This window comes from Tenebrio molitor, chromosome 5 (assembly GCF_963966145.1).
Source record: "Tenebrio molitor chromosome 5, icTenMoli1.1, whole genome shotgun sequence".
NCBI lineage: Eukaryota > Metazoa > Arthropoda > Insecta > Coleoptera > Tenebrionidae > Tenebrio > Tenebrio molitor.
In genome coordinates this window covers 21,078,847-21,096,566 of record NC_091050.1, presented here as the reverse complement: position 1 = coordinate 21,096,566, position 17,720 = coordinate 21,078,847, and the positions used below count along the sequence as shown (strand labels likewise).

At 35.7% G+C, this 17,720-nt stretch overlaps 1 protein-coding gene and 1 long non-coding RNA gene across 7 annotated transcripts; one reads left to right on the top strand and one right to left on the bottom strand.

The window, feature by feature from the left end:
* Positions 1-4,927: 4,927 nt before the first annotated feature.
* Positions 4,928-10,588, top strand: LOC138130185 (uncharacterized). Of its 4 annotated transcripts, none has more exons than XR_011159516.1 (5): positions 4,928-5,590; positions 5,830-8,150; positions 8,204-8,268; positions 8,321-8,499; positions 8,563-10,588. XR_011159516.1 is itself a non-coding variant. In XM_069046591.1 (4 exons), the coding sequence occupies exons 2-4, from the start codon at positions 7,331-7,333 to the stop codon at positions 8,446-8,448; spliced, it is 1,017 nt and encodes a 338-aa protein (XP_068902692.1). In that variant the 5' UTR covers positions 4,931-5,590; positions 5,830-7,330; the 3' UTR covers positions 8,449-10,588. The 4 variants fall into 4 exon arrangements, 1 of the variants encoding a protein (XP_068902692.1); XR_011159517.1 differs by having other exon boundaries at positions 8,321-8,790; positions 8,852-10,588; XR_011159515.1 differs by having other exon boundaries at positions 8,321-10,588.
* Positions 9,835-11,902, bottom strand: LOC138130186 (uncharacterized). 3 transcript variants are annotated; one of them, XR_011159520.1, is made up of 5 exons: positions 10,648-11,120; positions 10,447-10,587; positions 10,243-10,383; positions 10,031-10,179; positions 9,835-9,970 (listed from the first exon to the last, which is right to left on the bottom strand). It is a non-coding gene; the product is annotated as an uncharacterized lncRNA (long non-coding RNA). The 3 variants fall into 3 exon arrangements; XR_011159519.1 differs by having other exon boundaries at positions 10,031-10,182; positions 10,447-11,902; XR_011159518.1 differs by having other exon boundaries at positions 10,447-11,120.
* Positions 11,903-17,720: the final 5,818 nt, after the last annotated feature.

Here is a 17,720-nt window from a genome sequence, read left to right as displayed (position 1 = left end):
TCATGGAATTATTTTGAGCTGTATAGTGTTGGAATGTTTGCTCTAAATAATTAGCAAAAGCCTCCGCTTTTTCTTTAGCGCTTTTTGCCCAATTACCATTCGTTTTTCTTAATGGCGGTATATATGTTATTGGTTTCTTCAGCTTCCTGGTAGCTCTCCATAGTGAGTAGTCCGTACTTCTTTCATTTGTCAGTTCTCTCAGGTAACACTTGATTGAGGATTGTTTCAAGTTTATAATTTCACGCTTTAATTGTTGGGTAAGGTTGTTTAATTTGGTTTTGTCTGCTGCGTTCCTAGTTGTCTGCCACTTTCTCCTAGCCCTTCTTTTGTCTCTCACTAGTTCTCTTATTTCGAAGGGATAATTGTTGCCCACTGTTTTGTATGTGTATGGTTTTGGTGCTGCTTCTTGAATTTGTGCTATGAATTGTTCCGCTGCTGTATCCAGTTGCTTTCTATTTTTTAGTTGTATGTTTAATTGAATATTTTTTCCTAATTCCTCTCTAAAGCTCAGCCAGTCTGTAGTTCTATTAGTTAAATAGGGTTTGTTTTCTTTTTTTATTATATGATGGCTGAGGGTCAGGATTACAGCTGAGTGATCCGAAGTAACATCGAAGTTATCGTTCACATCTGTGAAATTTAGTGCTACTTTCCTGGTTATAAAAAAATCCAGAAGATCTGGTGTTTTTCGTGGGTCCGACGGCCAGTAAGTAGGTCTGGCGGTTGAACGAATGTCGCATCCTTTTTCCCTGAGTGCTGCTTTTAATTCTCTACCTTTGGTCGTCGTGATTCTTGAACCCCAATTCAGGTGTTTGGCATTATAATCGCCACCCAGGATAAACCTTTCTCCAAGATAGTTCAGCAGGGTCGTGTAGTCCGGTTTTTTAAGATTATGTCTAGGTGGACAGTAAACAGCTCCTATTATTAATTTTTGTTTTACCGAGTTCACGCATATTGCAGTGAGTTGATATTCTTCTCGTTGTACTGTCTGTTCCATATGGTGGTTAATATGTTCTTTAATTAGTATGGCGCTGCCCCCGTTGGCCTGGTTTAATGGGTGGTTTGCATTGTAAGTTTTATACCCCCTAATTTTGAGGTATGATTGTGTTGTTAGATGTGTTTCAGAGAGAAGGCATATGTCGATATTTTGCAGGTGTAAGAAAATCTGTAATTCTTCTTTTCTATTCAGAACACCATTGGCGTTCCAAGTAGCTATTCGGAGATCATTTTTGCTCATTATTTACTGTGACTAGTTCTGCTAATATCGTTCTCTATTGTGGTTAACCGTGCTGCGAGTTGGTCTACTCTTGTAATTAGATTTTGCATCATTTGCATGAGAGACGTTTCCTCCGTTGGGTTTGGATTTTTGATGTCTGCAGGCGTTTGGTCTGGTTCGTTTCCTTTTTGGGCTACTTGTGAATATGATACTCCAGGTTTGATTTCGTTGGCTGTAAGTGTTCTAGGTTGTTGTTTTCTGCTGGCTTCATCTCTTCTTTTTTGTAATTCTTTTGCAACTTCGCATCCCCTGTAACTTGCTGGATGATTTTTGCCACAATTTGCACATACTGGTTGTATATTTTTTGCTTTATTACATTCTGTTGTTAAATGCTGTCCAGCACATTTAACACACTTTGGTTCGTGCCCACAATATTTCTGGGTGTGGTTATATCTCTGACAACGTTTGCATTGTGGTATAAGTTTACTACTTCTGACAGCTTCAACTGAGACTTTCATGTGACACAAGAATTCTATATCATATACTTTTTTGATGTCCTGGCTAGATTCAAAAGTTAGCATAAAGAGAGGTAGTGGTATTCTTTTATATTCTCCATTTTCTTTAATTGTTTTTATTTTGTTCACTACATCTGTAATTAGAAATCCTCTTTCCTTCAGTTCGTGTTGTATCTCCGTTGGTTGGCATGATGGGTGTAGGTGTCTTACAATTACTCGTAGTGGTCTAATTAGCTTGTTCTCATATGAGTGCCACTGGTATTTTTGATTATTCACTACTTTGGTTAATGCCCTGTATTCCCATTCATTGTCTACATTCACCTTTACTTGGTTATTATTTTAACATAGTGGTTCTGTAATTAATTTTTTCGCTTTTAAGATGTGTGTTTAGTTGACTGTAGTTGTTTATATTGCTAATTATTACCGGTGGTGGTTTTTGTCGTTTCGATTCTTGTTTTTTTTCACTTTGTTTTTCTGCAATTATTCTTTCCGGTGACCTACTTTGTTTTCGTTTCTTATTCTCCCTCAGTATCCATACAGTTTCTCTATTAACTAGCTCTTCTTCCTCCTCTGAGTTTGCGGGACTAAATCTTGTGCGCGTTGGTTGCAGTTTAGCTATAATTGCTTTTAATTCTTTGATCTCCTGTTGAGCTTCTGCAAGATCTTGCTGTAGTTTCTCTACGTTACTTGTGTCTGGTGTAGGTACGTAATTCGCTTTTGGTTGTACGGGTTTTGCTAATGCCCCTATTTGTTCAGATATGTCCGTTCGTGAGTGTCTTCTGGCTCTCATTGGAGACCTTTCGATCCTACTACTTTTGCTGAATGGGTTATCCTGGTCCATTTTTTCTATTTCGTTGTTTTTCATTTATTTATCTATTTGTAGTATGTCAATTAAGCACATATTCACCAAGTTCTCGGACTTTTTTGTCTTTGTTATCTTATCACCGTACCGATATCACGGCAGTTTCTTATCACAAATAGCTACTGTTATCGCGCGGGCACTTGATATGTCGTGAGCACAAACAAATACGTCTTCACTTAACGCGTTCGAGTCTCACTATAGCGTAAGGTGAAAACTCTGGATCACTTTCATCATTCGATTTACTAAATTTATTTGGAGACTTGACCACTTGTTTGTCTAAATCTTTCACAGCAGCAGTATATACTCCTTCAACTATACTCTTCATCTTGTGAAGCATACATTTTAGTTTTACGAATACTAATTTGCTTGTCTTCAATGAAAAAGTAGCTTAGCACTGTTTACACTTGATATATCAAATATACAACGTACATTTGATATGATGTTCTCATAAAAAAAAGATTTGATAAAAATATTAGATGGATCGAATTTTATGCCGGTGAGTGTATAAAAATTTATAAAATCTGACAGAACTTTTTCTGACAGTTCCCGTTTTTTTTGAAGCCAACCGTACCAAAATCATTTAAATTTTCATTGTTACCAACAGATTCAGTCATTCATAATGACGCCGTAGTTACGTAAAGACTTTACGTAATTAACCAATGCCCATGTTTTAAAGCATGCATACAATTAAGTGAATAATTATTCATTAATGGAAGGGCTTGATGCCCAGGATTGTCATGATCGGCACGCTGACGGCCTTGCACTCCTTGCAGTGGTTCATCTACGACGCCTTCAAGATAAACTCTAATACGAGATTAGGCATCGAGAGTCTGACACTTTTGTTGTACAGTCGTTGACCAAAATAAAATGGGACAAAGTAAATTTCGATTGTGTAATTCGATATTTTTGCGAAATTAATCTCTTAGGAAACAAGTGTCAAAAAAAAAAATCTGTTGGCATTTAATCATTTATTTTAGTTTATTAAAGTAGTGCGGTCGTCTCAGTTTCTAGTCAATACAGCAACTGATTTTTAAATTCGTACAATCCAAATTTTTCTACAATGATACAATCAAAATTTTATGATAAATTATTTCCGATTTATTTGTATCGATTTATAAAGAAATAATCATTAAATATATAAGTTGACATTTTTAATCGGATCTTGTTTTGACTCAAGAGTTATTTCTCCTATCCCACCTCCACCCGGCGGCACGGCAATTTTGCCGGAGTACATACACTATTACGGATAATACTATCAAGTAATAGTGCAGTGCTTATCAACATAATTACCGGCGTCTCGCCTCCGCATTTTGACTTTTTTGTGTTTTATGTTCTGTGTCAATGTTAAGGAATTTCCTCACGATGTGACATGAGTATAATAATATACCTTTTTGAATTTCAACCACCAATGTGTTCTCTAAGTCCAAAATTTTTAAATTTTTAAAAAGAGATTGGGGTACTATTCCTGTTGCTGAAATTATAAATGGTAAAATCGAATTTTTTTCTAAACACCAAAGATTTCTCATAGCAACGGAGAGTTCTAAATATTTATTAATTTTTGTATTATATGTCTGTGTTATATTGTGTGAATTTGGAACAGCTATATCTAAAAGATATGCTTGCTTTTGTTGTTTATTTAAAATAATAATGTCTGGTCTGTTATGCTGAATGTGAATGTCAGTTAAAACTGTCCGATCAAAATATAATTTGTAATTGTCATTTTCTAAACAACTTTCTGGTTTATAAATGTAATGTGGTTGTGTATCCTTTAATAAATTGAATTTAACTGCTAAATTCATGTGTATAATTTTTGCGAATATATCATGACGTTTTTTATATTCGCTTTGAGCCAAAACGGTGCAAGAAGAAATGATATGTTCAATGGTTTCCCCTTCAGTTCCGCAAATCCTACATTTATCAATGATCGCATATGTGTTTTTTATAATTTCTTGTATTTATAACACGATCTTGTATTGCAAATATAAAACCCTCAGTCTCAGGATGAATATTTGATTTTTTAAGCCATGCATGAGAAGCTTGAATATTAATTTCTGGCTGTTCTAGCTCTTTAAAATATCTCCCATGTAAAGACTTTTGTTTTATATTTGCTATAGTGTCAGGTATATTTGGCTCAACAATATCTGCAATTATATTATCACTTAAATTTAAAGGTGTGTAGCCTTTATCCGCTGAAACCAAAGCATTAAAAAAAGTGTTATCACGAGCTCTATTAAGAAAATAATTTTTTACTGAAGCAATTTGATTATGTTGTAGAATTTCTAGATTTGAAAAACCCCTGCCACCATTATTATTATTATTATTATTATTATTATTATTGTAAAGCTGACTCACAGGTGTATAAACCCAATTACGAGTCAACTGAAAAAGATCAGCTATTAATACTACTGATTCTCATGGCGAGAAGACTATGGAAACTCGATTAGGTTGTATACGAACTAAGTGCCTGTTGGTACAAAAAACGTCTAACTTTCCCTCCACATCAGAGTAATTCTTAACCATCTGATATAGGCTAGAATATTGTAGCAGATTGGTTCTTGCAGTATCTAGATAGAAGGTACCATGCTTACAACAACTAAAAGAGGGAACTCTGATGGAAAACTGAGATAACAAGTAGGGGCAATCAACTGAGCAATTAAAAACGAGAGAAACTTAATGCTGGCTAATTTACGCCTAGAAGCTAGGGATGGAATCTGCACCTGCTCTAAAAGGGTCTCGTGTGGCACACCTCTCTGTGGATACTCACCAGAAGAAAAATACATGAAAGATTTGGCAAACCGTCTCTGGACTTTTTCAAGAGACCAAATATGAACTTTGTAACAGGGTGACCAAACAATACTGGCGTACTCAAGTGTAGATCTTACATACGTTTTATAGAGACAAAGGAGAGTTTGTGGATTATCAAATAATTTCCCATTTCGTATGACGAAGCCCAGAGATTTATACGCTTTAGACAGAACATATTCAACGTGACTCCGAAATGTAAGTTTGGAATCGAACACAACTCCCAGATCTTTAAACTCATTAACACGCTGTAATGCCGAATTTTCAATCGAGTAGTTGAACCTGATAATAGTGTCCCTCCTCGAGTAACTTACTACATTACACTTATTAATATTAAGAAGAAGGTTGTTAGTTCTTGCCCAGTTTTGAATCAGATCAATATTGCGCTGTAGTTTAAGACAGTCTTCATCGGTTTGTATGACATTATAAATTTTTAGATCATCTGCGTATAGTTGAAAAGGCACATCCAGGAGGTCAGTCATGTCGTTGCTAAATATAACAAAGAACAAAGGACCAAGGACAGATCCCTGAGGAACTCCAGAAAGTTGCTGAAACAGCCCGGAACTAAAACCTCTGTACTGAACGAACAGGGCCCTGTCACTAAGATAAGACGCAATAAGTTGAATTAGATTGTCCGAAAAACCAAAATTATCCAGTTTAGTCAAGAGTAACTTGTGATCAACACGATCGAACGCTTTTGAGAAATCCATGTAGATGACATCAATCTGTTTACGAGCGTCCAAGTTTACTTGGAGAAAATGCGTTACCGAAAGTAAATTTGTAACCGTAGATCTTCGGGCCTGAAAACCGTGCTGAAAGAAGGATATCATATGTGCAACATGATTGTAGATGCGGTTAAAAAGTACAAGTTCAAATATTTTTGAAAAGTTGTTAATAATGGCAATAGGTCTGTAATTAGTTATCTCACACCTGAGTGACAAGAGTTGGTCGCGTTGCGTTAGCATTGGTGGTGCATCACGTCTCACGTGGTCGTCTGAACAATGGCTGACACTTCCGCATTAATAGCTGTTTATTCTTAGTTTCGCAATTTTTCTCTTTAGAATGCTCGGTAAGGCTGATAATTAAGCACACCAGTGAATTCCTTAGGTCATTTTCTATCGATACAGTAGTTTTTTGTCATAAAATCAATGGTTTTCTACTGCACAATTTCAATTTTTATGTGCCCGCGAAACCCTTGTCCATAAGGCGCCATGTTATTCATTCCATTTTTATTCAAAATCGAGTTCAAAATTAAACTCGGTAAGGCCCTTAAAAAATTTCGGATTTATATTCCAAAAGTGTTCAACTTTTGATTTTTACACTTTTTGTTCCAAATTCAATGGTATCGATGTGACGACCGAACTACTTTAATTTAATGGGCAAAGTTTGACAATATAATTCATGTATCACGTGATCATGAATGATTCAATGAAAACGCGTAAAAGTCCTTAGTTGCATGGCTATCACAGCGATTATAAAAAACAAAAAAATATTTTCTTATTTACTTTCGTCGTTACGATTTTTGATTGAAATAAATTTGTCAATTTGACAAATTTGACAAAACACATGCTGTGCTGTGCTGTGAAGTTCTAGCTTTTGAAGGTGTTTTATTCACAGTAAATCCTCACTTTTTTGCATTTAGTGTTGGCTATTATTTAGAGTTTGTTACCGTTGATCTAATCTCTACGTTGTTTTGATTTTTTTTTTCCTCGATTACTGTCTCACTAACTTTAAGTAAGTACGCTATCGCTAATAACCGGTTTCTCTCTCTAACGTGGGTGCCAGCCGATTGTTGCGATCTTGCTTGCACCCATACATTGCAGGAGGCGTTTATATATTTCTCTAATCACTATCTTTTAACGTTAATAATTATCAGCTGTTTTTTATTTATTTATTTTTTTTATTATTTTTTTTTAAATATGTGACAAAGATGGGTAAATGTGGTAAGTGTAATCGCTCCATTAGCCGTCATGACGATTACTTATCTTGTAGTTCTACTTGCAAGTTAGATTATCATGTGAATTGTTGCGGGATAGATGATGACGAGCTAAAGATGTTAAAATCGGCTGGAAAGGCTAAGAATTGGAAGTGTAACTGGTGTGCATCGACTAGTCCCACACAAAACAAAGTTAATCCTCTCGGGAATTCTGGTTCATCGGGTTCTCGGCATCAGTCATCTGTGCAGCCAGATTCAGCAGATGATTTTTTGAAAAAACTGGGTGTAGAGATCATGGATATTGTGCGAAGCTGTGTAAATAAGCAGATGGTTGTCCTTAAAACTGAAATTGATACACTTAAAGATCATAATGTTTTACTACAACATGAGGTTAAAAGATTGAGCTCATTACTTGATGGTACAAGTCTGAAGGATGAAGGTAAAGCAAATGTTACTTATTCTCAAGTTTTGGCTCAGAATAAAGAACCCCAGAATCAACAAACCTTTGTTATCAAGCCAAAAAATAAAAATCAAGATAAGTCTCAAACAATAAATGATATTCTAAGTGGAGTTGATATATTAAATCAAGATTTTCATTTTAGTAAGGTTAAACAAATCAAGGATGGCGGTATTTTGGTAGGATGTGACTCTAACGATTTCAAAAAGATTGCTGTAGAAAAACTATCAGAAAAGTATGATATTCACGAACCTAGAAAATTATTGCCCCGAATCTGTATTGTTGGTATTTCTGACATAATTCCAGAAGATTCAGTAATTTCATATATTACAACAAAAAATCCTGATATTTTTGATACTAATTCGGTTTGTAAACTACTCAATTTTTCTGCATTGAAAAAGAATGATAAAGTTTTCAGGGCTGTCTTGCAGGTTGATTTAATGACTTACAGGAAGGCTCTGTCTAGAAGTCATCTTATTGTTGGTCTTGACACCTGTAACATTTTTGATGCAGTTGAACTAACTCGCTGTTACAGATGCTGCGGCTACGGTCATACTTCTCGCAGTTGCAATAATGCTTTGGCGTGCTCGAAATGTGGAGAAAAGCATAATACTAAAGAATGTCAATCCGAAATTCTTCGATGTATTAACTGTACTAATCTGAATTCACGTCAGAAGGGAGATATTGATACTCGTCATTTTGTTTGGGAATCTGGTAAATATGTATCCTTTCAGGAATTACTGACTAAAGCCAAAAGAGATGTCTTTGGCATTTCAGCATAGCCATCACCTTCTTTCTCACCTTTGCGAGTATTGGTTGATGAAACACATTTACACGTAAGCCCAGTAAACCAACGCAAATCGCACTTGTCGGTCTATTACCAAAACGTGCGCAGTCTAAGGAATAAATTGACCGAACTCTACAATGGCATTATTTCATCAAAGTTTGATGTGGTTATTATCTCGGAAACATGGTTGAATGACTCGGTCTTGGACAATGAACTATGTAACAGTTCTTATTACATTTTCAGATCTGACAGGGATTTTATTACTTGCCAATGTTCTAGGGGGGGTGGTGTGCTTGTTGTTGTGAGCACCGCTTTTGTTGTGGAAAGAATTGATTTGAACAACACGGATTTTTCTCTGTTACCGAATGTTGATATTGTTTGTGTAAAAATATCAATTCCCAAGACCTCAATTCTTTACATTTTTGCTCTCTATGTCCCACCTAACTCTTCTATTGATGTGTATGTGAAGCTTTTTGATAGCTTTGAATCTCTTGACTTTTGTATTGAATAAAAACGTTATCATTATTGGTGATTTCAATATCTCTCATTATGTTTTGGCTTTAAGTGGCGTCCAAGACAACAAATCTAGAATCTTTCTTGAATTCTGTAATTACATGGGTTTTCATCAGAACAACAATATCGCTAATGACTTCAACAGAATACTGGACTTAGTTTGCTCGAACAAGAAATGTGTGGTTAGCAAGGCCGTTGATATATTGTGTAAAGAGGATGTTCATCATCCACCCCTTCACATTCTATATGCTTATAAATATGCTTATAAATATGACACATCAGTTATTTCATCTAAGAAACAACATTTTAATTTTCTAAAAGCTGATTTTGTTGCAATAAACAAAAAATTGTCTGACATTGACTGGTCTTTTCTAAAACCTATATCTGATATTGACGTTATGATGGAGGCGTTTTATAGCAAACTGAATGATATATTTAGTATTTGTGTTCCAAGATCCCTACGTTTTTACAAATCGAAATATCCCCCTTGGTTTAATAGCTCAATCGTTAAGCAGCTGAGACAAAAACATAAACTTTGACTAATATACAAACAAAGCAAATCTCCTCTATTCTACGATGAATTCAAGTCTATCAGAAAGATTATCAAGTTAGAAATCAAACGTGCCCATTGTAAATATATTTTTTGCGCGATTGTACTCTATTTGGTTGTTTACCACGTCTGTTTCCAAGATGGTAAGCTCTGTTTACTCGTTGCTAACGATAAACTCGATGGTAAGTAATTTTTGGTGTTCTAGAACGGTAAGTAAAGTTTATTCAAAATTAATCCATTATTATAATAATTTTTATGTAGACAGAAGTTGAAGACAAGATGTGGGGGCACTTTCTGGAAACTCATAAAGCTTTTGTAGTCGGCTTTCCTTGGCGCTGCAATGAAATAGCATTAGCAAACTTGCCGCGACATTGCCATTGTCAAAATTTTCATACCCCGCATTTTCCTTGTCTTCTTGATTAGGTAGGTACATATTGAGGTTGTTGGTTTCGAAAATAATTCTTCATTTATGTAGACAGAAGTTGAAGACAAGATGTTAGCACTTTCTGGAAACTCACACGGCTCTTGTAGTCGGCTTTCCTTGCTGCTGCAATGAAATAGCATTAGCAAACTTGCCGCGACATTGGCATTGTCAAAATTTTCATACCCCGCATTTTCCTTGTCTTCTTGATTACAAATTGAGATCGTTGGTTTCGAAAATTCTTCATTTATGTAGACGGAAGTTGAAGACAAGATGTTAGCACTTTCTGGAAACTCACACGGCTCTTGTAGTCGGCCTACTTTGCCGCTGCAATGAAACAATTTTAGTAACAGACTTGCCGCGACATTAGAATTGTCAAAATGTTCATACCCCGGATTTTCCTTGTCTTCTTGATTTCATATTGAGTTCGCTGGTTTCCAAAATTCTTGATTTATGTAGACAGAAGTTGAAGACAAGATGTTAGCACTTTCTGGAAACTCACACGGCTCTTGTGGTCGGCATTCCTTGCCGCTGCAATGAAATAATATTAGCGAACTTGCCGCGACATTAGTATTATCAAAATTTTCATACCAAAAATTTTCCTTGTCTTCTTAATTACACGTTGAGGTCGTTAGTTTCAAAAATTCTTTATTTGTGACGCACCCCACATTCAAAGTTTCTTCTACAATATCCACTTCGTTTTCGGAATCACTAATATCACTCATTTTACTGCTTGTTTTTCAACACAACTGGCGATATTTGCGCACAAAAACTGCAATGGCGGTAGTTGTTTGCAGATTGCCTTAGAAACGCGATACAAAAACCGACATTGTGGCAACACGATGTGAAGGGCGTCGTATCGCATTGCATTCTAGTTAGGAATGTTTTGTAATAAATATTCAATCGCGCAAAAAATCTCATAAGCATGACGAACGTTAATGACAATGTACGGATCTCAGACAATATTGGAGTCGTCGCAAGCTCCTCCTCCAAACAATTGTCTTCGATCCGTACATTGTCATTACCGTTCTTTATACTTAATATACTATTACAAGTGGAACAAAATATAACAAAAGATCCTAAAAGTTTTTGGTCTTATATCGATTGTATTAAGAAAAACAATTTTATACCTACTTGCATACCTCATCTTCCACAACAGTTTCAGATAATAATCACTTCGATATGTATTCGCGCAATTCCGGCTGCTTAACTATTCCGACTTTTACTGTAACTAATATGAGTGATGCAATAAAAAAACTCAAAACTAAAAAATCCTCTGGTCCGGATGGTATTCCTGCTTTTGTAATTAAAAACATTTGTGACAATATTACAACCCCACTTACTATAATTTTTAACCGTGCGTTAAGTTCCTCGACATTCCCTGCTGTTTTTAAAAATTCAATAATTTGTCCGATCTATAAAAAAGGTGATAGAAAACAAATTCACAATTATAGGCCTGTGGTTCTGCTGTCGAGCTTTGCTAAGGTTTTTGAGATTTTACTTCACGATACGATATCCCCCTTCGTGAAAAACCAGTTATCGAACTTTCAACATGGCTTTGTGAAGGGCCGATCTACTGTTACAAACTTATGCAGTTTTGTGCAGTTTGTGGCTGATTGCATGAATGATCGTTCTCAAGTTGATGTTGTATTCACGGACTTGTCGAAAGCGTTTGACACAATTGATCACCCAATACTGTTAGGAAAACTTTCCAAATTTGGACTCTGTACCAATTTTGTCGAATTTTTTAGGTCATATTTCAGTGGTCGTTGTCAGTATGTTAATTGTGCTGGCTTTCAATCACACGTGATCAATGTTTCATCTGGTGTACCGCAGGGCTCCATTCTTGGACCACTTTTGTTTAATGTTTTCATTAATAATATAGCGGATGTTGTTGACTCTCAAATTTTATTATATGCTGATGATTTCAAAATTTACTCAAGAATTGACCATGCTGTTGACTGCCTGCGAATGCAGGATACCATTGATGAAGTGGTAACCTGGTGCAACAGCAATGGTCTAAAACTAAACAAGGATAAATGCTGTATTATGTCATTTACCAGAAAGACTCAGCCTATTCATCATCACTATACTCTTGACATCTCAGACCTACAACGCTGTACAAAACATGTTGATCTAGGAATAACTCTCGACAGTAACTTGTCCTTCTTAGATCATGTTGAGGGCATGGTTACCAGATCGGTTAGATCCCTTGGGTTTGTCATCAGAAACTCTCGGAGTTTCAATAATACTGATACTGTGAAACGTTTTTATTTTGCTTTCGTGAGATCGAAATTGGAATATGCTAGTGTGGTTTGGTCTACTGGTTATAAGTCACAGATTGAGGATCTTGAGAAAATACAAAGACGTCTTCTAAAGTACTTGAGTTTCAAAGTTGATGGCACTTATCCAGAGAACGGCCATCCACAACATGACCTGTTACGTCGTTGGAATGTAGACAGTCTTTTGCATCGCCGCGTTTGCCATTCCCTTATTTTTTTACATCGACTAATTAACAACGTCTTCGACTGTCCTGAACTGCTGGGTAAAATTAATTTTCATGTACCTAGGCTGGCATCCAGAAATCAGTTGACTTTTTATATGGATACTCCTCGCATTAATACGCAAAAATTTTCTCCGCTCTTCATGATGTGTCATAATAATTCTAATAAGTTACCTTCCCTCGATATTTTCAACTGCACTATTAGAGACATAAAGGGGATGAGCTTCAATACAGATTAATATACTGATTTTGGTTTTTCCTACCCTCTAATTGGACTACATGTCTGTTGGGTGGTGTAATAATAATAATAATAATAATAATAATAATAATAATAATAATAATAATAATATATTCTTAGGCAGAATATAGCCTAAGGGAGTTCGTTTCGGCTCAGGGACGCGAGGGTCCCGGGTTCAATTCCAACCCAGGGAGAAATTAAAAAAAAAAAAGGTTATATTCTGTCTCGTGATTCGGAAGTCACGTTAAGCCATTGGTCCCGGTCTATTGAGTTGGTCATCATGCCCCTCATAGATTTGTAAAACCAGTCCTAGACTGTGTAACACATTTTGACATTCATATTAAGCATAACAGACCAGACATTATAATTTTAAATAAACAACAAAAGCAAGCATATCTTTTAGATATAGCTGTTCCAAATTCACATAATATAACACAGACATATAACACAAAAATTAATAAATATTTAGAGCTGTCCGTTGCTATGAGAAATCTTTGGTGTTTGGAAAAAATTTCGATTTTACCACTTGTAATTTCAGCAACGGGAATAGTACCGCAATCTCTTTTTAAAAATTTAAAAATTCTGGATTTAGATAACACATTGGTAGTTGAAATTCAAAAAGGTATATTATTATACTCATGTCACATCGTGAGGAAGTTCCTTAACATTGACACAGAACATAATACACAACAAAGTCAAAATGCGGAGGCAAGACGCCGGTAATTATGTTGATAAGCACTGCACTATTACTTGATAGTAATATCCGTAATAGTGTATGTACTCCGGCAAAATTGCCGTGCCGCCGGGTGGAGGTGGGATAGTATAATAATAAATAAATGAATAATTTTGTATTTCATTCATTATATTGTCTCATCGAATATAACACGTGGTATGATTAATCAATTAATCATCGATGATATTAAATTCGTGAAATTGAAGCAGGACATTTCACTCGTCCTTCGGACTCGTGAAATCTCCAGCACAATTTCACTCATAATATCATCGATAATAATCATACCACTTGTTATATTATAGCTGAGAATAAAACGTTTTAATTTACAATCGCAAATACATGTTCGTTTTCCTACTTTAGAGAACCAAATACCTACAAATGAACAAGTTTACTGACAGTTTTCAAAAATTCACAATCATTTATTCATTTAATTGAACATAGTGATAGTGGCAAGATGACAAGTAAAAAAACACAACCTAACTTTTTGTAGATCAATCGTCAAGTCATATCGAGTTGTAATCTGAGACACATACGTCCCAGTTACACTACACAAATCTTTGAATTGTGAAACCGTCTAAGGTAACACTTTGTCCTATTTTATTTTGGTTAACGACTGTACATACTGTCGCCAGCAAAAAATTCGGGTCGTCAATGTCATTTCAAAATGGATAGATTGTTACAAATGAAAAAAAAATTCCTGCCTGATTATGCCCATGCCAACAAAGTGTCAAAAAAATTTGAATTGTTATTTAAAAAATGACAATTAATGTCATACAACATGATGATAGGTAATGATATTTACGACCGTTTTACAATGGAGCATTTTCGATTGCGTCAAAGCATGATTTTGACGACCAGTTTATTTTTGCTCGCGACAGTACATTATTTTAAGATCTATAAACGTTTAAAACGAAATTATTACACACACAATTCGTAAATTTGACTCCAGATTGACTCCAGTTCAGCTCTCAGAATCGTATTCGACTCGTAGTCCACAGTGTAGATGCTTTCAGTGTTTTTAAACTCTCAAAATATGCTATACTTAGGCCAACCAACAGATATAGTAATAAAACCGCCCCCTATAGTGCCCGCGTATTTTAAATAGCAGCTTCCAATTGGCTTATTCAAAACGTGCGCAGATTTTCGAAAGCCTGATGTACATCCATAAAAATTACTTGACGGCAACCGGCATCTCATTCGTTTTAACCTCGCTTCGGGAGTTTGACCACGTGTTTATGTTTGTTTGTTTTCCTTGGCATTTTTCGATTTGTATTACAAAATAGTTTTTTTTCAAGACTTATAAGAATGACAAATGGCAAAGAACCTGCTTCATTGTGAAACAGGCTTCGGCGTATATCGTTCTACGCAACTAGGCCACATCCCCTTTTTTTATTAGTATATCTGTTGGTTGGCCCAAGTATAGCAGTACCTTTTCATTGATAGTTTTCACTTTCTTGAGTCCGCACCATCCTTCAAACTTTTTATAGACTACAGCGTATCGTATTCTAGACTTTTCTGGGATTAAACTACCGATACATCATCTTCAAAGCCCTCAAATGGTGGCAATAGAGCCGCAATCTCACTATTCTGAAATCTCGGAGATGATGGAGCAACACTTGTCGACATAAGAGGAGAAATAACTGGGTGCCGGCGAGCCTCTTCCTCTTGAAACATCAATGCACGAACAGTACTTTCTATAAGTTCGTCAACCGTCAAAGTCACATGTTCCTGGGGTGGTTGGGCAGCACCAGCCCCGTTTTGATTGTTCTCCACCGAGTCGAAATTAAAACTACTTGGAGAACTCATAATTGCTTGTAACCAGCGTCAGAAACGGTTTCACATAACCAACCCTGACACTCCACGATGCACTCGTGCCCCAATATTCGATCACGATCTCTGGTTGACAGATGATACATTGATACATCCTCTCCGCGCGAGGCGCGAATTTCAAATCAACATAAAATCAGCTACAGATGCATCAATGTAAAAAAATGTTAACTTTATCATTTAATATTTTGTATCTGGAGATTTCTGCAAAAACTCCTTGATGTGTTCTTCCTCCAAAATTTTAGCCTTTTTGAATTCATAGGTCCTAGATTGACATTTCAAAAAAGCCGCCAACTTGCTGAATTTTGCAACATCAATATTTCGGTGCACTTTGTTGTGAATTGATTGATCTTTTGCTTGTTTTTGTGGGAAGCAATATTTAAAAGTTGAAAATGATTGTGGAAATCAAGATTTATGCTTCCTGAGCATGTTTATTCTTAAAAAATAACCAGTTGACATTTGATAATTTTTATTTAACATGTGAAAGGGGCAAGTTTGGCAATTCAAGGGAGAGCCATAACCTCAGGACTCTGGTACCCTGTCGACCTCATTTGTGGATTACTCTCCAAACAGCCGTCCGAGGCTGACCAGGTCAAAGGCCAATTCGGGATTTGTCTGTCTACTCTTTAAATCTATCACATGAGAAGTGTAATCGTTGTACAATATACATTCCACATTTTAAAGGTTTTTCATTTTCGTGCACTTCTCTGCCACACGTAGTATATACGCTAAATGAAGATGCCTAAAGGTAAAGGTTTGTCTGTAGATATGCGAAAATTAATAATTGATAAGTTTCAATCTGGAGAGCGATAAAGTGATGTTGCAAAGCAATTAAATCTGAATCGGTCAGTTATTTCAAAAACAATTTCTTTGTACAATCAAAGAAGAAGTTTAGTTAATGTTCCAAAATCCGGAAGACCCCGAAAAACCGCCAGAATCACTGACAGAAAAATAGGAATATTGTCAAGGCCGAATCCATTTTGGGATGCAGTAAAAATAAAAAGGAAAATTCCAAATGTAAATTTGTCAGTGAGGTCTATTAGACGTCGACTTAATGAAATTGGACTTTATGGAAGAAAACCAGCAAAGAAACCGTTCATTTCTGTTAAAAATCGAAGAGCCCGGTAAAGTTTGCAAAAGAACATTTGAATTAGACGCCGCGCCAATGGATAAACATCCTATTCTCTGACAAAACTAAATTTAACTTGTACAATTCTGATGGCATACACTGGATAAGACGTCCAAAGAACAAAAGATTCAATTCTAAGTAAAGAAGAGGTACCGTTAAACATGGAGGTGGAGATGAAAATTTTGTGGATACTTTTCTGCTTATGGGGCAGGCTCATTACATCTCATAGAGGGTATAATGGACAGATTTGTTTATTTCCACATTTTGCAAGAACAAATGCTTCCGTTTACACAGGACAATATGCCCCTTCGATGGACATTTCAGCAGGACAATGACCCGAAACACACATGAAATATCGTAAAGGAGTGGTTTTTAGCAGAAAAAGTGAACGTAATGAAATAGCCGGCCCAGAGTCCCGATTTAAACCCTATAGAGAACCTATGGGACCACCTTAATCGGGCAATTCGGAAAGAAAATGGAGGAATAATTTGAATCCAGAGAAGATTTTTTGTTGGTGGCAGCACAAAGAGCCTGGAACAACATAATGTCAGAGTATATATAATCTGTTTCAAAATCAAAAATCCACCACCTGTTGAATTATGTTGGCAGAAAAAAAGAAATCCCTAGAAAAAGTTTTAATTTTTTTGGGTTGGCTCAACCTCCCGCCAAAATTTGACATTCAACTGTTGAAACGAAATACAAAATAAATATTATGTAGATGCAAAAAGGTTTTAGCTACCACTATCATATCATACTTTTTGAGTGAAATATTAAAATGAGAATAAAAAAACACGATGAACTACGACCAAAACGACTGTCCAACAGTTTTCTTTCATAACCCCACTTTTGTCTGACACTTGCAAACACACTAAAAACAAAAGTCGGCGACGTTGTCGGTTGTATTTTCGAGGTAGAATGCACTGTTGGTGGATTTTTGATTTTGAAACAGATTATAGACAAATTGATTTTTTCTATGCCTAGAAAATGTGCTGAAGTAATAAAACATAATGGCTATTCTACTTGTTATTAATAAATAATGATTATATAGAATAATTGTTAATTAGTTTCTTTACTTTTGATCGCATTTAATAAATCACTTGATTATTTCCTAAACTACTTTTTTTTCGTGACAACTTCTTTGACTGTATCTTTCAGGTCCTTTACTATAATGTTTTTTTCCTAGTTTGATTTTAAATAAAACGCAGAAAAAGAAATAATACTTGTTTTTCAAATT